At 44.1% G+C, this 24,763-nt stretch overlaps 1 protein-coding gene across 2 annotated transcripts in view; it reads left to right on the top strand.

Moving 5' to 3' along the window:
- LOC311030536 (protein kinase C beta type-like) overlaps nt 1-15,084 on the top strand; it is a 69,573-nt gene extending 54,489 nt beyond the window's left edge. The window contains exons 16-17 of one of the 2 annotated variants that reach the window (XM_084036338.1): nt 1,882-2,022; nt 14,306-15,084. In XM_084036338.1, coding sequence (XP_083892464.1) covers nt 1,882-2,022; nt 14,306-14,461 — 297 coding nt within the window. In that variant the 3' untranslated portion in view covers nt 14,462-15,084. Of the gene's footprint in view, nt 1-1,881; nt 2,023-4,995; nt 8,511-14,305 lie in introns of those variants that run through there. The other variant, XM_084036337.1, reaches the window with a different exon arrangement.
- Nucleotides 15,085-24,763: the final 9,679 nt, after the last annotated feature.

Genomic DNA, 24,763 nt, shown 5'->3' with positions numbered 1-24,763 from the left:
GGCCAGCAATGGGACACACACACACACACACACACACACACATGCGTAAGCTGCTACTGCAGTATATTCTGTAGCGTTAGGTACATGATGTCTTCGACCACATGATTCTACAGCGGAGAGTAATTGTGCAAGTATGTCCTTACACCTTCAAACACACACACACACACACACACACACACACACACACACACACGCACACACATGCAGCCTTCTTCTGTTTTGGAATGCAAGAAGTGCAGCTCATATTTCATGAAACGGTGGAATCACTTTATATGACGGCAGTGCATTTAGATGATAATGCAGCATATTGATTATCCAGAGGGGAGGTTTGCTTGAAGTAAAAAGTGTCTTTAACGGGTCAAGCAGGTCAGCAGAGATCCACAATGATAGAGGAGGCACATGCATATTCTGTAATTCTGTGATAAAAAAATAAAAATAAAAGATAGATTCCATTTAAAGTAGAGACTGCAAATTACAATATTATTTATAACGGTGTATTTAATCAACTCAAAGGGAAGGGCTGATACATTCTACGATCAGGGGACATTATTGGTTCTAATTCAAGCCTTAAAAAGCTTTGCTCTCTAATTTAGGTGTGTGTTTGTGTGGATGAGTAAGTGTGTGTGTGTGTGTGTGTGTGTGTACGTTCAGTGTACGGTTGACTGACCCGTGGAAAATGTTATTTTAGTTTTAATGTAATGAGTTATGACTGCTTCTCCTGAGGGAGGCACCACCCACCTACACACACACACACACACACACACACTCTGACGTCACTCGCCTCGATGCTGTTCTTAAGCTTTTCTGCGGACAGACATCGTAAACGGTCCTTAATTATGCCTCTGGAAAGCTCCTCTGGTAACCAGGAAAACAATGAGTTACTCACGTATCTGCAGGTGGTTTGCTGGTATTTTCTCCTCAGAATGAAGCGCCTGAGACGATAGAAGGTAGAATTAAAGGATTGTTAAAAGGTATGGAAATAAAAAAACAATAGTAATGCGGTGTATTTATACAGGGAGATGAAATGAAAGAGGGAATCAGACACAGAAACGCGGAGGACCGAGAACAGAGACGGAAATAAATGAGATGAAAGTTTAATGATGCCAGAGGGGAAATTGGGGCCACAGCCGCTGCACACTGTTGAGTGTAGATCAGATGCAGACCTGTCTTGTAGTTCGGGATCATGCCTCCAGTGTAGCTTATGTAAATACGACCAGAGAAGACATCATGATCAGCGGTGAAGTGAAATGATTGAAGTCCTGTTGTCTCTTATTATTCAGTGATATTCCTGTAAGTCTGTAGGTCTACCTGCCCGACTTTCCCATCAGCCCCGGCTCTGCTTTTGTTTTGTGTCACCATGATAGACAGATGGAGAAATGTTGGCTTCCTTATAAGGATGTAAAGAAAGGAGGAAAGATGGAGGTGGTAAAAAAATAAAGGAGGTGATGGAAGGACTGGCTGATAATTCAGTGTGATAATAAACATCTATATAACTTTGCCCTCTTGGCTGATAACAACAAACACACGCTTACTATCATTTCCAAGATTGTGTTTTTTATTTCCACTCATTTCAATGTGATTAATAAAACGCTGTTCATCGAAATGTGGATTTTTTTTCTCTATAATTTCACTTTACGTTCACTTTTGCAATAAAGTTAAATGAGAAAATATTACAGGAGCAAAATAATAGTTTTAACCATGTGTTTATTTATGGTTTTACCAGAAAACGTTTGTTTCTGAGATATGAAATCAGCTTTATAGTGATGGTTTAGCATCCAGATCTAAGCAGAGGTTGTAATGGGACTGAAGTTTATGGTGAAGTAAGAAAGGTCGGCCTGAAGGTAAACAGGAAGTAACTTCTTGTCTCCTCTCTCCGTCCAGCTGATGACGAAGCATCCGGCCAAGCGACTGGGCTGCGGTCCGGAGGGCGAGCGGGACATCCGCGAGCACAGCTTCTTCCGCTACATGGACTGGGAGAAGCTGGAGAACAAGGAGGTGCAGCCGCCGTTCAAACCCAGAGCCGTAAGTCTGACACACTGAACCCAGCTTGTGCCCAAATTAGGAAATTTAAAAACTCCCTCGAGTCGTGCGAGCCGCCGCCCAGACGCCAGGAGGTGACTTCCTGTCCTGACCGCGCCTCACTTCCTGTTTTCCTTCGACATCGCTCTCCTCTATTTGTGTGAATGTCTCTGTCTCCTCCTCTTCCTCTGTTTGGGATGATGCACAGGTAAGTCAGGACGCCATGCTGGTGATGAAGATGATAGTGTTCCTAATGGTGTGAGGATGATGAGGATGAGGGTGCATGGATGAATGTGGGCCGGATGAGGAAGACGGTGACAAACAGAGAGCGACACTACTGACGAAGAGTACACTGGTGACCGTGGAAACCAGGAGTTTACACTGGTTTCACTGGTTTTCCAGTTCCCAGTTTAGTGCAGTTTTGTTTCTGCATGTGGCGTTAAATAAGGTAGACCAAATGAGTTTGATCTTAACTAGTCTGAATGATGTCATCTCATCCACACACACACACACACACACACACACACACACACACACACACACGGTAGCATGTACACACACACTCACACAGCCTGAGGCTGCAGCTGAAGAGTTTTTTGAGTCGAGCTTTTTATGCAGCTGTCTTGGCCCGCTGGGGTTGTGTGTGTGTGTGTGTGTGTGTGTGTGTGTGTGTGTGTGTGTGTGTGTGTGTGTGTGTGTGTGTGTGTGTGTGTGTGTGTGTGTGTGTGTGTGTGTGTGTGTGTGTGTGTGTGTGTGTGTGTGTGTTAGAGGTCACCATAAGGACCCGGCTGTGCTTTAACAGTGGAGGTGCGTTGCTGCAGAGTCCTCTGATGTGACTACTAACATATGTTGTCTGATCTCTCTCCCCGTTTGATCGTCTCTCTAACATCTCTCACCTGTCTGCGCCGGCGCTCGCCACGTCCCTCTCTCTCTCTCTCTCCCCGCCTTTCTTCTTCCTTCTGAGAACAAAACGAAGGTTTTTTTTTTTTTTCTTTTAAAGAAAGACGAAGAAGAAACCGTGGAGTTTACCACGCATAAAAAGTTTAGAGCCGGGTTTAGCATCTGAAGGTGCTTCTTTGATCTTCTCGGTGAGCGTATTGTTTCTGAGTAAAAAAAGCACCTCCAGCCGGGTTTCTTCAGAGTGATGCCGCTTTCTCCACAGATGATTGTCGATGCTCTCACAAACCAATACCAGCGGCGTGATCGGTTTGTGGTTTCACACCGCGGACGCCTTTTGAAGAGTCTGCTGGTTGATCAGATGACTGACTGACCAGTTTTATCGATTCATCCGACAGATAACGGACGGACCTCCGATTACAGCCGCTGTCTTGAATTATTGTCTCATCCGTCTGTCCATCGTCGGTCCATTCATCCGTCATTTATCCACCCATCTGTCCTTACTCATTTTTATTTGTCCTCTCTGTGTCCACAGTTTCTTTTTGGTTTGTTTCTGTTGATTTGCATGCTCTAAAGGCCGAGTCTCAAACCGACCCGGAGTGCACGGAGACCCCAAAGATCTCGGATCTTAAATATCTCACCCTTTCTTGTGTCCCACAATCGGCAAGTTGCCACAAATCGTATACAATTCATAAAAGCATCTCTTTTCAAAAAGGGCATTTAATCAAAACCAAACCCAGTTGCTTCCCTGATTTAAAAAAAAGAAGGTATTTAGCCTTTGATTAGATACTAATATGGGAGATGATTCAGCCGGCCAAACCATCGAGAACTGAATTCATACTTCCAAACTCTTTTATTTGATATCCATATGTGGCCAATTCCTCCCCCGTCTGGTTTCCCTCCAAAACAGGTTAAAAACAAATGCCAAGTAATTAGCTGCAAATACAGTTTGACCCCGGCGTAGTTCTCATTCCACATATTTCCCCAAACTATAAACAGTTTGGCTTAATTTCATTTTGGGTTTTTGTTTTTTTGAGGAATTTAATGAGTTTGTAGTTTTCCTCTGGGTGATGTTGTCAGAGGACACTGAATCCTTGTTGTGTTAATTAAAGCCCACACAGTGATGGAAAAGGGGGGGGATGGATCGGTCCAAAGTCCCTGTGAGGCATATTGTTGGGAAAATATAGTTTTCAAGTTAATAACTTGTTTTATGTACTTAGACGGACGCACACCTCAGGGGTATAAAAGCTCTTTTTTGGGTTCCCAGTCGTCCAAACGAGGAAATAAAGTGAAATGAACAATGATTTTTTTTTTTTTTTTTTACAAATTACTCCATAAAAGTTTGATAATGATAGTTGATTAATTTCTATTCCCTTTCCCAACATCATTTAAATGATCAGGTGTAACCCCACTATGAAATATTGGTGAGGAACTCCCAGCGCTCCCGTCTCGACTAGCTGGTTGTGTGATTTGCTTTATCGTATCTCAGCAGGTCTGCACAGCTGCAGCGTATAATTAACCCACAATTACACCATTATCATCTCGTGGCTTTGAGCCTTTCCTTCTGCCACTATTTAGCGTTTCCAATTAAATCCAAGTATTAAAACAATAAAAAAAATGTGTATTTTTGCTTATTTACTTCCAGCTTTGGGTCTGCTTTTTGAGAGAAACGCTCAGGATGTTGCAGCTCCGTGCATTTTCACCGGCCGATCCACGGGACGTTTGAGACTCCGCTGGTTGTGTTTTAAAATTGGAACTGAATATGTTTCAAATATTTGAAAAAGGGGACAGCTCATGCCTGAGGCGTGCTTGATTCATCCTCCCCTGAGTATAAACCTTTTTAGCCGACACACAGGGAGAGGTGAATCAAGCGCACCCCGACTATTGAGCACCTTGTTTCTGGATTTGAAACCATGTTCAAGTGATGTCATCTCACACCTGGTTCAACCCACCGTCCCCTTCTTTTGTTTTCCTCTCCTCCCCCTCCTCCTCCTCCCCGATCCATCCACTCCTCTCCATCCCCACTCCTCCCCCCCTCCCCTGTACTCCATCCCCCCCTCCCCCCACCCTCCTCAACAGTGTGGACGGGAGGCCGAGAACTTTGACCGTTTTTTCACACGCCACCCGCCGGTGCTGACCCCTCCCGATGAGGAAGTGATTCAGAACCTGGACCAGGACGAGTTCCAGGGATTCTCCTTTATCAACCCGGAGTTCCCGGGCTCTGCTGCTCCCGCCGACACTGCCGCCGAGCAGGCTTGATCTCAGCTCACGCACGCAATCACATCATCATTCCCCCCCTCCCCAATCACACACACATATCATAAACATCCTGGGTTTGTGCTTTAACAGGAACCAAGAAGCCATGACTCAACCGATACATGGACCAAATACACAATAACACATCTACACACGTTGTTTTGTTCACACTGCTGCAACATTTCTGATTTAATCTGGAACATTGGGATAATTCAATTGAGCAAATACGTGGTCGAAATGTCACGACTCGGCAAGATGTGAGTCAACGGCTTTCTCCGAGACAAAGTGTGATTCATCGAAAGCTCAACTTGTGTTGCTCACAGTGTGAACAAAGCGTTTAATTTCCCATAAAGATGAGAAATACCCGTAAATGTCCTGAAAATCCAAACTTTGACTTTAGGGATTAATAATGAATTTCATTTTTCTATCAGCTCAAATGCAGTAAATGACCAACCTAACGACAGATCAGTCGTTAAGTCATGATTCCTCCAAACACACATCATTCACATGTAACATAGCTTCAGCATTATTCCATTCTATTACTCTTTTTTTTTTGTGGAAATCGTGATTTTGAAGCTTTTATTTTCCCCTCCACTCTCCCACCGCATCCCGAGGTCGGCCTGTACCTCCGATGTGCTTTTTATTCGACGTGTAACAGCAATAGTGTCTGTACGTTTATCCTTATCTTAGCTAAAACTGGAATGCTTCGCATATTTGTGCATGAGTTTCTATATCAATAACAGCCCCGGACTTCGTCTCCCAGCAGCGTTTTACGCATCTCGTCTCGGTGTCTTAAAAAGACGACAAATGTCAGACTTCCTGTTTGGCACCGGGGTCGCCATGGTGATATGCTGCTGTGAAACGTAGTCTCTATATAGGCTTTGAGTCAGTTAAATAGACGATACTACTTATACTCTGTTACTGTTATCTAGTATATAAGCAATGAAAGAGACTCGCAGTTAGTTTCTTTGTGTTTTACTAAAAAAAAGCATGATTCAGATTCCCGGGCGTTTGTTTACAGCGTACGTGTGTGCACATGTGTTATTTTTATACGTGTGCGAACGATTAATGTGTATGAATACATTTTTTTTTTTTTTTTATGTGCGTCGATACCTGCCTTCTCAGCGCCTTGCCTGGCCTTGTGTTTACATTTGTTTGTATGGTGAATGTCTGCACCCCCTTCAAAATAAAGTGGTATGACCCGCTTTCTTCTAGTGACTGAAGAGATGGAAGAAGCAGAGAGCTTGAAATCGACACAAATGATAATAATAATATCAGTTTTCAGTGAATGTGAGAGAAAACGTGTGTTTACTTGAATCTTAATGAAAGCTGCCAACGTTAGTGTCTTTGACTCATCGCTGACTGTTTAGTGCAGAAAGTTCCACTTGGATGGTTCCTGGAAAGCTTCGCCTCGGCCCTCCACATGTTTTCTGTGGCCTGAAAAAGTCAAATTAAACACCCGGATTCCTACTTTAGAAATGTGGGTTAAGTACCTGAGCATCCTTGAAAAAGTTCCTCGGCCTGGTGAAAGTTCCTGTGCTAGAAAAAAAAAAAAAAAAAAAAAGGCCACTAGCTAGATTTCAAACAGCGGACCATCATGCAGTTCTCTGTCTGATCTAGTTTTTCAGTTGTTTGGAAAAAGGATTTGAGGCTCAACTCACTGTGATTGGTGTTTTCTTTTCTTCGAGGACGCAGGTTAAAGCTCGGCCTTCTCAAGCAGGAGGGTGTGTGTGTGTGCGTGTGCGTGTGTGTGTGTGTGTGTGTGTGTGTGTGTGTGTGTGTGTGTGTGTGTGTGTGTGTGTTGTTTTCCCGAGCTAGCAATAATCTCGTTGACAGGAAGGCAGAATGGTGAGCCTTCAGGAGGCTCAGGTTCGGACTGTAATTAATGCAGACGGAGATGAGGTTGTGAAGCTTATTCATGGAGCCGAGGGGGAAACGATGGCTGCACCTTAAGGAGTGCTTCCTCGTGACACACTCCTCTTCATCACATCAGGGGGGAGTCTTATAGATATCTGTCATGCTTACAGTCGTGGGGGGTTACTATGGTTTCCACAAGCATGACTATTGATTGGCCATTATCGTGAAGAGCATCATCTCTTTGGAAAGTGACTGGAATTTAATGAGGGGGATCGATGTATCCATGGTGATTAACAGCGAATCAGAATATCATTTATAATTTATTTTATCTGCCTTGATGGCTCCAGTTATATAGATCCCTTTGGTGTCGTGATGACATCACAGTGAGGATGACATCACAGGGTAGTCAAAGACTTACAGTCTTCACTTCTCTGTCAGGTGTGTAAACGTCTGGTTGAGTCGGTGTGTAGGTGTCGGCCAATCCCGTTGGAGTGAACCTAGACTCCGCCCCCAAAAGTACATCATTGTGTTTACTTGGAGAAAAGGGTTTTATATACACTTGTCTTACTGACCTCAAGACAGTTTGATTAGAATTTGGCTTCAGCTCCACATATAAGAAACATTCTAAACATTTCTAGCAAACATTTCATTTGCACTTAAAGTTTAAAAACCCTGAAAACATTTTATTTTTTTTATTTTTTTTGCAAGTGTAAGCAGGAAGCTGAGGGAGAGTTCACCTTCAGTTGCATCATTGATCTGAATATTTCCACATATAATCCCGTTAATGCGTCTTGTTGGCATTGAGACCCGTTCTGTGAAGTAACCTGGCACTTTGAAAGTCACAGATTTAGGGTCAGTCTTAACTAACGCCTTTAGTCCTGTCTTTTATCTCTCTAAACTTTAAACTGCTGATGACTTCAGATGCAACTGTTTTCATGACTTGACATAAAAGCTGAATCTGTGTCCATTATCTGCGTCGTACCTTCATTGTTGGTATTTATTAGCGTCTCCTGTATTATAACGACAGCAATTAACACATGTACTTCTACATAATCATATATATAACTGGGTCAAATGTTGATATTTACGCCATGTGGTCAGTATTGTAAAGGAGGAGCGAGGAAGTGTTACTCCAGGATTTGTGTTTTTGTTTCTATGATTCCTCCCTGCTGAAGGAGAAGCAAAATGAACTCTGCATGAAGAAAAAAAATGCTTTTGTTTCACCTCTTTATTAGTTTAGGATTTCTATACATTTGACTTGACATTAGGGTTCATGTTTTCTGTGTCTGCATTGCTCCAAAGGTGTGATCCAAGCTACTGTTGTGTGTGCTATGTGTTAAAAATTATGCATCTAAAGGAAGACAAAAAAAATATGCTTCTCACAATGCTTTCCATGTGCCAAAAGTTTTTTTTTTTTTTTTTTTGATTGTTTTCCAGGAGAAAAAAAACAGGCATATCTAAAATAAAGGATTTAAAAGATGTTAGGGGGATGTTTGCTGTTGTTTTTGTATATATGATGTTTGTGGGGGAAATAGAAAGAAAGGGGAGGTAAGAGATTAGAGTGATGGAGGGTGAATTCAACAATGAAGAGAGGAAGAGAAGGGACGAGGAAGGCGAAGTGGGGCTCTGTGAAGCGGGGCAGGTGGCTACGACAGCCTGTGCATATTTCATGGCTGCCACTTATCATAAGAGCCTTTCCTTGATGGGGGGGGGGGCGAGCGTAGGTCTGGTGACTTCAAGGAAATAACATGCAGAACACGGCCTACATACACACCGTCCTGCTGAGCACCTCAGCCGCTTCACGCCGCCTCTAAAGCTGCTCACAATCCACCGTAGTCCATCCGCCGCGTTGCCTAGCTGCACATTGACTTCTAATAAGGGATGCCGTTCCCAGTAGGCTGCTGTGTAATGTTTACAAGTGTCGATGGAAGCTAGCGGCGTCTACAACGCACCAATTATCCACCGGTAATGCTTCTGTCTGCGATGGCGAGGTTCAAAACCCATCGATGGGCAGAGAAAAAAGGAGGGAGGTTAAACTTTAATGAAGTTAGTCAAAACGTGTTGAGATGACCTTTAAGTTTCTTGACATTTCGGCTGCGTCGCCAAAAGCATGTGACCGTAAGAGTGTGACGTTTTAAAAAAAAAAAAAAAACGCTTTAGTGTTTGTCAAAAAGGATTAATAGGATTGTATTGTTCTTGCTTGCCTGTTGCTTTTTCACACAGCTCAGCGTCGGTTACGGGTCAGCGCCGTGTTGTTGTCGCCGGGTTTTGTCCGGTGTGACGGAGGAGTTCTCCACAGGGCCTGTTACCACGGCAACCCACGTAGATCGATACCATCTCTTGATAATGTTTTTCAATGTGTGTTAGCTCAGATTTTGTAATTCTCTGTTCTAAATGTTTTTAATTATTATTTTTTTTATTTTATTTCCAGTGGTTTTTATTCTTTCCCAACTCATTTTACTGTTTGGGTCTCATTTCAACCATTTTTATTGTCTATAAAAGGTGCTATATCAAATAGAAATGATTTTTATTATTATTATTATGAATGAAGACTGAAAATGTGTGTATTCTATATAACTGAGCAGATAATTGTTCCTTCTAAGTGACAAGATCGATGAACTTTTATTCACTTAAGGTGTTAGCTAATTAGCAGCGGATTAGCAGGCAAGCTAAAAGGACACCCAGGATTCAGACAGTATCAGACGATAGATTGAAGATTAATTCTCAGCAAAATTTCAACCTCAGATGTGTGAATTATATTCATTTCCATGGTTACTGCTTTCAACTTGTAGCTAGCTCTTCATAATCGTGTTTAAAACAACAGCTTCCTGTTGCTCTGTTGCGACACGCAGTCCTTCACAGAAGACACACACGTCCTCTTTGTCGACACCAACATTGTGTTGCAGCCGCGTTTTATGCAAATGCGTCGTGACGGCAATGCAAACTCCCGTGTAACAGTAAGTTCCAGCACATAAGCTGTATAAAGTTTTTATTGGAGTGGATGTAATAGCCATGTACACAGTAAGCCGCAGCAGTGCTGGAGTGTGTGTGATAATTAATTCCAAATGTTGCGGCCCCCAAATTAAAGCCAGTGGCTTCGGCACAAAGCAGCCTGCGCTTATCAGCCCAAAACAGGTCAGCGTTCGATACCGCCTTTCATTCACCCTCCTCTCCTCTTCATCTCCCCTTTCCTCTGTGCCTCCCACTCTCCCCCCGCATCCTCAGCTGACATAGGCTCTTCTCCCGCTAATCCTCTCGTTACTGAAAAGAGACGGGGTGAGGGAGGAAGGGAGGGAGGTGGAGGGGAGTGAGGCAGGAAGGAGGAAGAGAGGGAAGGGAGGCGTAAAGAGGCAAAGACTAAATTAAAGACTCAGAGTCATGTTTCTCTATTAAAACCAGCAGCCTCTGGAACACAGTGACTTGGAAAAACAACTGTGTGTTTGCCCTGGCGCTGCTGTGTATTCCAGGCGTTCTATCTGTGCATCTAGACCAAGGGCCATTGATATTTATCTCACTTCCTGTCCTTTGCTGCAGCTCCTTCTCCCTCCGTATCTCTGTCTCTCTGCCTCACAGCATTAACCGCAATTGAAGCGTGTTGAGATGGAACACATTATGAGCTGGCCTACATGGCTGGCAGCTGTGTGTGTGTGTGTGTGTGTGTTTTTTATATGTGTATTTTTGGTTACTGCATGCACGGTCTTTGGCGTCGTGCACACAGGATTTACAAGGTTTTGGGGAACATTAAAGCGTCTTTACGTGTGCGTTTATGAATTGCACGTCGTACGTTGAGTGTCATGGTTTGGAAAGATTTCAGGATGTCAAAATAAAAGCATGAGTGCACCAATGTGCTCTATTCCCCATCCATCAGTATTATGTTGATGGTGATTTTAAGTGATTTGCTAAGCTCCTTAGCTACAACAACCACGACAGGTCCTTGAGCATGCAGCCATAACTGTCCACCCAAAATATAATGAGATTAGATTAGATTGTCATTGTGCAGAGACAACAAAATGCAGTTAGTGTCTAGTATATAGGTATGTAAACAGTATGATATATAGTGTCGTGAAGACATAATGAAGAATGTGGACGGACACAAAGGTGCGTACATACTCACTCACACAAACGTGCACATAAGCCCCTGGCGAAGATACATATTCAATCCCAATCCCCATGTTTTTTTTATGACTGCACCATTCCATCCGATGAAAACATCATCGACATCTTGGAGCATCATTTTACACACATTTCTTCAAAAAATCTTTGAAAACTTTCTCCACGATTTCAAAATAAAGTTCTATTCATGATGTTTAGCTGAACAGCTAAGTTTGTAGGCCTGCTGACTCTTGACTTGACAGGGAATACTAAAGTTAAAAAAAAAAGATAGATATCTGATATGTCATTCAGATAATAAACACCAAGCCCATGTAAGTGTTGTACCAGGCCTCTCTGGTGGATACCGTGCCCAGGAGCGTGAGGTGGATCTGGGCCAGCTGTGGCCGGTGTGTCCCTGTGGATGGAGGGAGCTCCTCTCAGGCGATGGGAGAGTTGGCAGACGAAGGTAGGAGATGCAACGTCGTGGTTCCTGTGAAAGCTCTCCTGTCCCTCTCTGTCCCTCTCGTTGTTTCTGACTCCACCTTCCTCTGCCTCGCTCTTGTGAAATATAGTAGCAACAAGTATCGACTCTCTACCTTTCAGAGAAGTTGTTGGACCAACATCTTTCCAGATTCTCCTCTTCTTTAGTCTCGTCCCCTCTTTTTCTCCCTCTTCCTCATGCTGTGGGTTGGACTGTGGCTTCAGCTGTCTGTCAAACGTTTGTGTTGTTGGAGGCTCACACTCTTTGTGGATGTACTTCTGGTTGTTTTTGGTATTTATGGTTGTGGATTTTTTCTGGGATCTCCCCTCGTGTGCTTTTCTCTGTGACCGCTACTCGCTCGGTGATGTGAATATGAATGTGGCCAGCTTTTATTTGATGCATTTCTATCACCAAATACATGTCGATATACTGTGTTTATATGTGTTTGAAGAGGTTTGATTTCATGAGTGTGAATTTTCCTTCATTTTCTATGAACAATCTCAGTGATGATCTTCAAACGACAGTTTGGTTTAAACATGTGGTGTAGTATAAAATACAGAATCCTGTTTGTCTGAGACCGAGACAAGACTGAGATCAAAATGATGGATTCAAAAAGTAACCTAGTCCTGGCCCAGAGAAACCCTCCGCTACACCACAGACAGATTCCCGTCACCTCCTACACAAAGTCACAGTTGTTGTTGCCTCTACTCCCGGCTCTCTCTCTCTTCGCTGTCTTCATATATGTGGCTTAGTATTTTTCTCTCATCCCCCATCTTAGTGTTCTCTCTCTCCTCTGCACCTCCTTTTACTCACTCTCCCACTTTGAATATATGTAATATGTTTATTTGGGCTCCTCTGCATCACGTCATTATGTAATCTTACTTCTGTTTTCAGGCGGATGTGCGATTACTTTGCTTCGCGTCACCATCTTTAACATCCTAAACTTGCCAAAAAATGTAAACTATTTATAATTATATATATATATATATACCTATATATGTGTACTGATATGCTTCGGTACTTCTGTAGTTCCTCATAGCGGAGCCTTTTACACCCAGAGACATGAAAAAGTAATTCAAAATGTCCTCATGTCGCTGATGGATGTGGGAACCATCTAATTGCTGCAGTGTAGCTGCTATCTTTTTCAAACAGCCTATCATTCAGCATTTTAGCGTTTAGCACGCTATTAGCCCCACCCAGAAGAACAAACACAAAGACGTTCGAACCGGAAGTGAGTGGGATCGGGTGAAAACTTTACTTTATTATTTAATACTTTATTTTAACGTCCTCTTTCATATCCTTGTGTCTTTTTTTTAATCTTCCTTTCATCTGTCGTCATTCAAACAGGTGCTACTTGTAGCAGCTTGACATCAGCCAACCATTATCACATTCTTACACCTAGTTTGTGTTTCTGTCTACAAATCGCATAAACAAGAAGGGGGCCATCACAGCAAAGACGGTCGAAGAGGAGCGTGTTTGTTCCTGTTATCTTACTATGTAAACCCACACACCAGCAGCAGCAGCAAAGCAGCCAGACAGAATACACCACTGTCCTATTTTTCAGCGTTGAAACATTTTTGTAGATCCACCGCATTGCTTAGCGCATCCAGGCAACTGTGGCTACATCGTTTTCTTGTATGTCTTCTGTAGTCTTGTACCTGTCACAGCGGACAAGGGGAGGCTCATTGTTGAGCTGTAAAAATATCCTGGCATTATAGAGGTAATGTTTAAAAAAAAAAAAAAAAAAAAGACATTGGCTGGTGAGACCGAGCCGGAGAGATTGGATATTCAGGTGAGAAAGAAAGGGAAGTAACATAAAAGCCTTCTGAATCGAGGACGGCACTTCAGATTCACTCTATATGCGACATATTATTTGCGTAATTATACGCTGGGTGGTGTTGTTGACACTACACAGCTTCCTGCACCGTCAGATGGTGAAAATATCATTGCAGATAGAATTTTAAGAAACAATAAGATCTACTTGTGTGAGATACAGACACAAAAAGATAAGGTGTGTACAATGATTGTCTTTATCAAATTAAATGCAAGATATTTACAGTCACATTGCATTTATTTTTTTGAAAACATTCTTCAATCAGCAATAGAATAGCAGTAGCCCAAAATGACACACTTCGCAAGCCAGATTTCTTAATTGAGTGGGTATTTTTGGACATTTGTTGACGAGACTAAGATGCAAAGATCGATACCACTCCCATGTCTCGACAATGAATATGAAGCAGCAGCCGATTAGCTTAGCTTAGCATAAAGGCTGGAAAGAGGCGGAAACAGCTGGTCTAAATATCCACCAGCAGCTTCTAGGTAGATTTGGTTATTTTGAGACAGTCTGGCTAGCTGTTTCCCCCATTTCCAATCATTATGCTAAGCTAAGTTTACTAGCTGCTGGTGCTAAACTGTAAAAGACTAATACAGTTCCATTAAAATATCTACTTCCCTACAAGCCAGAGGCCTCTGTATGGAAACTGTAACAAGACTGAGTCACTAAACAACATGGAAATATGTACCTCTAACATGAACAAAGGGAGATAATGAATAAAAATGACGTGCGCTTTTATGCAGATGATATTGTACTAAGTATCTAACAGTAATGCTTTCTCTCCTCCTCCTTTCCAATCCATCCCATTCCCTTCCAACCATTTTTATTCACCCTCCGTCCTTCATAATCTCATGAACTCCCCCCTGCAGAGGAACCGTCAGGACACCTGTAACTTTGACAAGGAGTTCACCAAGATGCCGGTGGACCTGACGCCGACAGACAAGCTCGTCATCATGAACCTGGACCAGGACGATTTCCTCGGCTTCTCCTACACTAACCCCGAATACGTGGCTCCCGGAAATTAACGCTTGGTGGCACTGATTGGACTGGACTTTTTCTGTCTACATTCAGTACATGTCTGCATTCCTTTTAGGCCACTCTGGGGTTGGTCCAATACTTCAGGACGAGAAAGGTATCACAACACCAAACTTGCACAATAGACTGGATACCAAAGATTTTGAAGTATTGTATCAAAAATTCCTGAGTGTCAAAATGTGCTTTTTATACAGAACTAAATGCTAGATTTATGGAAATATCAATTCCAAATGATTACAATTGACCAATTCTATACACAAAACAATGAAACGGGCCGCCCACATGCCTACACACCACACAGTCTGAACAACAAGCGCTTCCTTCTCTTAATTGTATGCCACACTTAATAGTAATAGATTTTGTCTGCTCACATCCTACAACAAAACAAAGCTAGCTCACTTATCTTAATCAAAGTATCGTGACATCGTTCCCGAGCGTTCTTCCACGAGTTTGACTTCATCATTACGGCATCTGAACACCTCAAACCCAAACCATGTGAGGAGAGTGACTAATCACTGGATGTGACGTGTTAAACTATTCTGAACGGATACAAGCAGCAAGCCTCCGTCTCTGGGGTCTGCTTTGCCTGATGCCGTTTTAAATGGCTGTCATTCATGAGTAATGTTGAAAGGAGCATTGTGTGAGTAGATTTTTTTTTTCCAATACGACACAATTATTCTCGTCCTAATTTTTGAATCCGGTCCCCCGTTCATACATGGAGGAAGGCTTCTCGACGAGAAAAAAATGTACCCCGGTTTCTTTTCAGCAAATGTTTTTAGATCACAAGTGGACCAAAATGAGTTGTTTTTGCTACACGTCGTGATTTCAGTCGTTTTTATTCTTTCATGACTTAAAATTGATAACTTCCTAAAGCTAGCAAACTGCGTCCACGTCTGCAACCGTGGTGGTGGATGTATCTGCTGCAGCCACGAGTTGCTTCATGTATCACTTCTGCATTGACCATCGCTGCAACCGGCCTCCACCGTCACGGGTTACGCTGTGCTAGCGCCGCCGACACTCACACTGAGCGAATATGCCTAAACAGCAAACTTCACAGCCTGTCAAATGTTTCCGTCCTTTCCGCCCTCCTCAGCTCAGCTCTCGTCTTCTCCCCTCCCCCATATTCCCCCGTGTTGTCTCGCCTTTTTATTTGTTTTAGTTTTTGGCTCTAATCCGTACTTCTGACAGGGACTCACTGGGAGCCGGGTATGACGTGGTGTCACGGGGTTGGAGATGCGGCAGTCACTAGTGGAGCAGACACACACACACACACACACGCACACACACGCAGTGAATGAAATGCTGCTTTGACAACCCCCAAGTGAGCAATTTCACAAACAGCAATAATAACAAGAGCAATGCTGCTTTTCTCAATTATTTATTTTTGCAACTTCCTTTCTCCTCGCCCATCTGCGTATCTGTGTGTTCGTGCTGCGTTCGTGTGCATAAACATATGTGCATGTTCTGACAAATGTCCATATGCTAGGGTGTGTGTGTGTGTCTGTGTCTGTGTGTGTGTGTGTCTGTGTGTCTGTGTGTGTGTGTGTGTGTGTGTGTGTGTGTGTGTGTGTGTGTGTGTGTGTGTGTGTGTGTGTGTGTGTGTGTGTGTGTGTGTGTGTGGTTTATAAGGCTTCATTGGATTAAGCCAATTATTTCAAATTCAGCTCAGATTCAGCAAATCTGCCTTCCAGCTTCAAACCACATTACTTTGGCTATAATGCCAACTAGCTCTGCGTACTGTACACACACACACACACACGCCACACACACATACACACACGCCACACACACATACAGTCCAATCCATGACTGAGGCTTGGAATTATTAGGTGAAGCGTAACAAGGCGGACAATGACTGTGAAATGTTCGCTCCTGGAGGCACACAAGACGTAAACTGTATAGGTCCATTACACAGGCCTAGAATGTTTTCCCCTTCTTTAATCAGCACAAACAGTACCCTCGTGTATACTATATACAGTACACATATGTTGTACATATATACAAGCGTACTCACACACGCGGGATCCTTCCTGACTCACAGGATCTGACTCCGCGGGTCCCGTTTCTCTTGTGTGTAGATGTTGTATAACGTCAAATAACAAAGTAGAATTGGCTTTTTGTCAAAGCGTAGAGCCGTGTTTCGCTCAGGTCAAGGGTGTAAATATCTCCTAATGTTAATCACGCCTACTGCTGTTGGGAGTCGTAGACCCTGAAGCACTCAATAGCACTAGACTACCGTGTCTACCTGTGTGTGTGCGTGTGCGTGTGTGTGTGCGTGCGTGTGTGTGTGTGTGTGTGTGTGTGTGTGTGAATGAATCATGTAATTCAGATATGTTAAGTACTGTACAATCTAATATAAGTCTTTAGATCATATAATAAATCTCCCTCTGTTTTGGCAGCCCCGACCTGAGACGGCTAACAGGAAACCTGCTGTATGACATACATGAACACGTGTTTTTATCTTCTTCATGACTTCCATTCTCAGTGTTTTAAGAGCCGGCTGCTCGATGACGAGCCGGTTACTCGTTACGGTTACGTTATGGTGTCCCCACATCAGGACGATAAGGACTTATTCTATGCATGCATGTGATGATCTCTCTCTCTTTCTCTTTCATATCATGTTCCGTATGATATGGATTTATCTTATATTAAGTGTTGATTGATGGGCTGGTGTGTGATTATTACTTAATTAGACATCGATAGGGTATACGTTGCTTCATTTATGATAAAAGTGTGTCATCGTTACCTATTTATGAGATATATTACAAAGGTTCTGCTTCATTTGTACATATATATAAATATTTTTCAAGTCTTTAGGGGGTTAGAGTCTTCCATTTCCATTATGGCATTTATACACAGAGGTTTACGTGTTTAGGGGTGAATTATATATATATATGAGTTGCAATAGAAACCAGAAAATACCAGTTTAACCTTCCACCCAGCCACTCATAGAGGTTTATAGGTTGTTGGTGGAACAGCAACGGCCTAAAAGTGTACCAACTTGTCCTCCTTCCTTCACTCCTTTCTCTCCTTCCGACCTTTTCTTTGATCACGCTTTTCCATCTGTCATTTTATTTTTATCTTCTGACCTTTCCCCCCTCTTCTTCCTCTCCCACTCAGCTTCCTCATTGTCTTTTTCTTACCTCATTTTCTTTCTCTTGACCTTTACCCCTCTCTGCCATCTCCACCGTTTTACCCCCTCCTCTCTTCTCTTCAACTTCCATTTCCTGCTTGTTTTTTGTTTTCTCACTTCCACTCGTCTCTAATCCATTCTTTATTATGTTTGTCCCGACGGCTTCCCTTCATGCTCCTCCCCTTTTTTCCACTCATGCCACCTGCAGCCTTGTCGAGGCCACTTCACGTGAAACTTGGAATATGACGAGCTATTAGTGCAATTTAAATCCGATGCTTGCCTCTTAAAATCATCTCTGCTTTCGGACTTACTTGCTAAGCGACGAATAGTTTAACAGTAAGATAATTTTACACGCAGACAACGGAAAACATACTGCAGAGTAAGAATGTGTTTTGTGAGATAGTTTACCGATAAGAAAATGTGTGTTGTGATGTGTGCAATTGTAGAATAATAAATCATGTTGAAAGAACACATATTGTCTCGTTTCCAGTCAAATGTGCTCTTCAGCTGACTATTGTGGATGCTGGTGTTTCCTGCAGGTTGAAAGTGGCGGTCGGTGAGTAAAATCCTTCCTCCACACATAACTAATTAACATAGCACTTTATGAATTGTTTTTGAAATGTATACATTTTATATAGGTAGTGTCAGATATATATATTTATTCCAAACTGGGTAATATTATATACAGTATACTTTCACTAGTTCACACAACAGTTACGCCTGGCAGTAAGAATCTCCATGGAAGAGCCCGTTTGTGTGGTGCAAGCTCTTTAAACGTAATGAAATCGTCATTTAAACGCTACTTCTGAATCTGCAAACAGCTGGTGCCGCTGCCTCCGTGTTCCATTATTGGGTTATTTTCAGGCCAAATCTAGTAGAAGTCAAAGTGAAAGGAGAAGTGGTGGGATTTTCCTCAGGGGGGCCTCGGTAGGCAGCCTGTTTATTAGACACAGTAAATCTGTACGTGTGCTACTTGAGGCACACAGATTAATGGGCTGCTTGTTAATGATGTGTTGTACATTATGCAGGCTTGACAGCAAAAGTAGAATGAATCTTTATTACTATGCATGCTTTCATTTGGCAGGCTGCCATCACTATTTCATATTTACAGAAACACACACAGCTCTGTATGTGCATCCCATAAGGCCATGCTTGGCTTCCTCTGCCTCTGTGATAATAATAATAATAATAATAATAATCATGATGGCGAGGGGTGAACTTTAAAACAAATAGGAGAAATAGGAGAACAAATGCACATTAAACTCCAGTGCAACCCAATGAAACTCATTCATCCCATATGAGAATACACATAAAGCACCGTACAAAGCCAGACATTATGTTCTGTCCTGCAAAACAGTTACCTTCCCTGAAGACAATGACATTTTCCAAATAAACCAAAGTCAAACACACACACACACACACACACACACCACATACAGCTTAGAGGCTGCATGTAGAGGCAGGCTTTCTGTTCTCACATGTGCACTAAAAAAAATATTTTACATAATTTTCCAACAATGTGTCCTTAGAGAGGTAAATGAGAAGCAGGCTTCTCAGATCGAGTTGATGTCGAAGAGAGAGAGCCGCTAACATTATCCTTCCCTAACCTCTGGTCGTTTTCATGTAACTTATAACATAATAATGTGGTATTAAATGCTACTTGGCCTTGACATTAATGCTAGATAATTACAATAAGTAGCAAGTGAGCCAAACACGCTAAAAATTACATTATTGCATATGTTTTCGAAAGGCACAAAAATAATTTAAAAAACACCCTCCATACTATCTTATATACAGAGTATCTCTCACTACAGCTCCATGCACAACATGTGGAGAAGTTCAAAGCTTGACAGGCCTGCCGTGCCTAGTTACGGTTGCTAAGCTACGATTGGACAGTTGTTGTTTGTAGGCAGGGTTTAGCAGTCAATTAGATGTGTTGCCATATTTAAGGGTCTCCGGGCTGATTCTGTGGTTAGCTAGTGAGCAAAGAAGCTATAGCTGCCCATTGCTGATGGAAAGAGAAGGACGAAGGGAAGATGAAGGCTGAACGACAGCAGGGCACTGCAGCACACTGGAGAGAGAGAGAGAGAGAGAGAGAGAGAGATGAAAAAGGGAAACTGACAAAAGCAAAAGAATCTCTTATTTATTTCATTCAGTGGATCTTAAAAACGCTCAAGAGGGGAGCATGACGGAGGAGCTTATTGGATTTATTTCACACTATCGTTCTTTCTCGCGCACTTCCTCTCTCCGTTACTGTCTCTCGCCCGCTCCCATGCAGCCCGACACACATTTCCATTAGGCAAACATATTAGACACACTTTCACACCATCAGACATGTGCCCTCGCAATTAAGATACATCTCTTTCACTGGGTGTCGCCTCGTCATTCACTCCTCACTTCCTCTCTCCCTTAATCAATCCATCTAAGTGTCAGTCCTCCGCCAAATCAGTGTCCAACACACACACACAAACACGCGTACACACATTTTCATTATGCACGCACTTTAGAAACGCTCCCACATGATCACTGACCTCGTGTCCCCGGCAATGTCCTCTCTTACACCAACACATTATTACAGAAGCTTAGTTTCTCTTTCTTTTATTCTGCATACGTCTGAAAAAAAATCTCACTTTCAACACACACACACACACACACACACACACACACACACACACTTTGGAAGAGAGTTTCCCGGGGCTGTGTCTGTGGACGTCTAAGTCATAAATCACAGTTTTGACATATTAGCATCACGCCAGAATCATGCCACATCACCATATGTCCTCCCTCTGCCCCGGAGTCTCTCCCATCTGGTAAAACACACACAAACACAGACGCACAAATATAAACACAGATGCACACACACACGTACACACGCCCATGCGATGCATACAGGCGAAGAGAGTGTTATGTGCACAAAGACATTAACACTCACAAAGTGAGAGCAAAAAGCTGTTCTTGTAATATTTAGAAGCTCACACCTTAATGCTAACAATGTGTGTGTGTGTGTGTGTGTGTGTGTGTGTGTGTGTGTGTGTGTGTGTGTGTGTGTGTGTCTGTGTGTGTGTGTGTGTCTCCTGTCTCTCCTCTAACTGAACGTGTCCACCTCACTCACTTTGCAGTATATTTGTGTTGTCATCCCTTCACTTCCTCCTCCTCTCTCTTCCTCCGTACAGTTTATCTTTCACTCTCTAATTTCTCTGTGGTTTTCTCTTTCCTTTGATTTCTTCCTCTTTGTCTTGCCTGCCCTCGTCCTCCTCTTCCTCCTCCTCCTCTTCCTCCCAGTCTCTGAGCACTGGCCAGAGGCGTGAGAAGGTTCCAGCTCACTGAGCAGAAACCCTGCAGTCCTCCTCCTCCTCCTCCTCCTCTCTTCAAGAACCAGCCCGTCTTCTTCTCCTCATCCTCCTGTTGTTCAGCCAATAACTGAGAGGAGAGGAAAGTGAGACATGCAGAGAGAGAGAGAGAGAGAGAGAGAGACAAAGACAGTGAGACAAAAGGCAAGACACATCAATGATTTCAAACTGCGTTTCCCCTGATAATCAGGCTTTTAATAGAAGTGAATACTTTATCTTTCTGAAAGTCCAACATCAGCAGTCTACACTGTGCTTCCTTTTCACAAAGAGAGAGACGACGGGCGGAAAATGACACAAAAACATGAGGAGGAAAATCACTCTGCACACATACGTTTTAAAATGTAAAAACATTCTTCTTTGATGAAGGACGACAGGCAGTAACCGTGGTGACCAATGCATGGGGTTTCCTCTGTGGGATCCAGCAGTTGAACACTTCTAGAAATGCGAACCAGCAGCAGCAGCAGTGTAAATAAATGTGCAGTGTTCTTAATGCAGATGTGGTGTAAAGAGAGTGAACTGTGAACAGTGAGGCTTATCTCAACGACGTGAAGCGATGATGGACTAGGATTAGGATCTGAACAGGTGCCGGTATGGCGGACTCCGCCATTATTACTCAAAACTGTTACATTGAAAGGATGTAGAAATACACTAAATGGCTATTGCAGAAAAATACAGACAATAGAATACATTTTTATAATGATTACAAAAGTACTTTGTTGCCTTCAACCACATTCGTCCTACCACAGTCTCTCTCACCTCTCCTTTCGTCTGGTTTTCCTCTCCTCCCGTGCTGTCACTCCTCCTCCCTCCTTTCTCCAGCTTCCCTCCCTCCCACCTGTCTCTCACCAGAGGTGAAACGCTGTACTTCTCTTCCTGAAGTCATTTCTATGTTAATGAGTCTCCTTGTGAGATAACGCAGGCAGCAAGGGCCTCGGACACACACACACACACACACACACTGAGCAGAGCAAGTGAGAAGGATGATAGGACCTGTCACTGCTCTAGCTGTTGATCTGTTCATGCAATTATTTAATTATTAACTGTAATCCCTTTTCTTCCCCCTCGCTCGCACTTCTCTCTCTCTCTCTGTCTCTCTGTCTCTCGCTCTGTTTGTATTTGATCTCTTTAATTCTTCTGTTTCCTCCTCTGTTTGTTTTGTAGTCTGTCCGACGACCACCGCTCCCATCAGCTGAACAGCCGGCCCGCTCTGTCAGTCGGCTCATCACTCACTCCGTCTCTAAGTCACTTACAGCCTGATAGTCGGGCAGTAAATCAGTCAGTTAGTCACCAACACCAAACAGTTTAGAGCATCTTTGTCCACCCGTCTGTCTTTTTGTCGACTTGTCGCTGGGTATTACAGAGCCACCTACGTTGATTCACGTTGATTAATAAAGAAAGAAAGAGAAAGAGAGAGGCTGTAAACAGCAGCTAATAAACATATAATAATAGCAATTAGAGAGGGGGTACATGCATTTATTCATCCCTGCAGTCCTGTCATCCTATCACTTGAATTTGTCTCCAGTGACGAACGCAGCCTTTCATTCATTGCTGCTTAAACAGGCAACACAATGAGCTTTTAAACAGTCAGGTCTGCTCAGCTGCCTGCAGCGTGCACACACACACACACACACACACACGCACACACACACACACACACACACACACACGAACACACTCTCTCTCCACGCCTCACTAAGACACTTACACATGTTCATGTGTGCACACATTTGCACACAACAAGGTCACGTGAGCAGAGACGTAAAAAAAAACACTACAGTGCACGCACAAACACTCGTGCACCCACTCCCGTGTGTGAAGTGAACTGTGAAGCTTCACAGACCGCCTTGTGCGGAAGCCTCGCTGGAGTGGAATCATTAAAAACGCTCCGTGGCTCTTTAAGTGGCATCTTTGCTTCTCTCCCGGGCGCGATTCTCCATGCATCGCTTGCCAATCTCTCGCCCCCCCCCCCCCTCCTCCCCCCTCTCTCTCCCCCCTCTCTCTCCCCCTCCCTCTCCCTCCCCCCTCTCTTCTAACTAATCAGTGCGGTGCAGGGGCTGCTGGCTCCGCGCAGGCGGAGGGACAAGAGCAAAATGCGCTTCGACCAAGGACAGCGCCACAGCGCATTCAGCACCACGGACAGCTCTCCAGACGCGGCAGCAGCTCCCACCGCGGCAGCGGCAAGCGGCGCGGTGCCGCACTGCTTGAGAAAAGACAAGTGAAAGCTGCATTTAAAGCACCAGGCCGGTGGTTTGTGAACAAACCTCGTCATAAATGCTTAAATATAGCCCGATATCTAATTCCAATGAGTTTGATTGTCTCCTCTTATCTTCACAGCTTGGGAAACACGTTCAGTGCTTTGACACTGATGGTACCTGACCACAGACACATAAAGATGACATCCTCATATAAGAGCCACCCCTCCTTTCACTGGAACTGTACGTTTCTCTCCCCCCCCTCGCTTTATACTGGCGGCGTTGCGGCGGTGGGCGGGACGTGCGGCGCTCACTCCGCGTGATTAGCTCGTGAAGGGCGCTGTCACCCACGAGCCCAATCCGAGCCGAGCGGTGCGGCCTCAGGCGGAGTTTGAGGAGACGCGCGGTTAGTTTTAGTTTGTGTTGGTTGGACCGGGAGGAGGAGGAGGAGGAGGAAGACGAAGAAAAGAGGAGGACGACGAGGAGGAGGCGGCGACGGCTGTCATTTTTTTTTTCATTTGTACCAACTGGCACGTTTCTCGGGAGCGAACCCAAGGCGGGTGTAACTGTCCTACAGGCTCCATCAGCAGGCGTCTCATCGGACGGTGTGTCCCCGGCTGCGGGTGAACCCTCGGCGGTCAGAGAGAAAGAGAGAGGAGGGGGGGAAGAGAGAGCATCATAGATGGCTGATTTTGTAGAAGGAAATTACATTAATTCCGTCTAGCACTCATTTGTGCCTCTTTCAGCCCGTCCAACTTAAACAGCCAACCCGCGCTGCGCGTCTCTCCACTGCAGATAATGTAGGAGGGGAGAGAGAGAGAGGCAGAGAGAGAGAGAGAGAGAGAGAGAGAGAGAAGGGGAAAAAACACTGAATTTATAGGCCGAACAGCGGCTTCGTGTGTGGACGAGTTCCTGCAGCTGCATCGCCTGATACACTCCGGACACCGAGGAGGAGGAGGGAGGGAGGGAGGAGAGAAAAAAACATGTCAGTGAGTCAACAGCTGGAGTGGAAAACACACGACGGTTCTCGGTCAGCGGCCGCTCTCTCTTCATAGCTGACGCATGGGCTTTATCCAAGCGTCTGTTCATTCAGCGAGCCAGCAGGGAACCAGGCGAGGGGAGAGGAGCCCGCTGCACCGCCTCACATCCCCGCGCTGCTGGAGCAGAGATTGTGGAAGGAGGGCATCCTTCACCGGTCATCAAAGCCAGCGGTGAGTGAGGGGCGAGCCGCCTAAACACCCATGTTTTAATCACCCCCCCTCCCCCCCTCCTTTCTTGACTTATGCTGTGCGCTTACATCAGTCAAGAAAACAAACTAACCCCCCTTCCTCCTCCTCCTCCTCCTCCTCCTCCTCCCCTCCTCCTTTTTTTGTGTTGTTTTAAAGATGGAGTCCCCCCACGCAGACCTCGGCTGTTAATGGTTTAATAAGGGAGCCGTGTGGGGAAAAGCAGAAGTTGAGAAGAAGAGAAGAGGCGAGGGGAGGAAAGAAGGAAGGAGAAGAAGAGGAGAGATAAAAGGGGGAGGGGGAGAAGAAGAGGGGGAAGAAGAAGAAGGAGAAGATCTCCGGTTTGCTGGTGGATACCGCGCGGCTCTAACGCAGCTCGCCCCGCATAACC

Source organism: Eutrigla gurnardus, assembly GCF_963514095.1.
Source record: "Eutrigla gurnardus genome assembly, chromosome: 20".
Lineage (NCBI taxonomy): Eukaryota > Metazoa > Chordata > Actinopteri > Perciformes > Triglidae > Eutrigla > Eutrigla gurnardus.
Note: the sequence above shows the minus strand (reverse complement) of the source record. Positions and strands in the feature narration are given on the sequence as shown.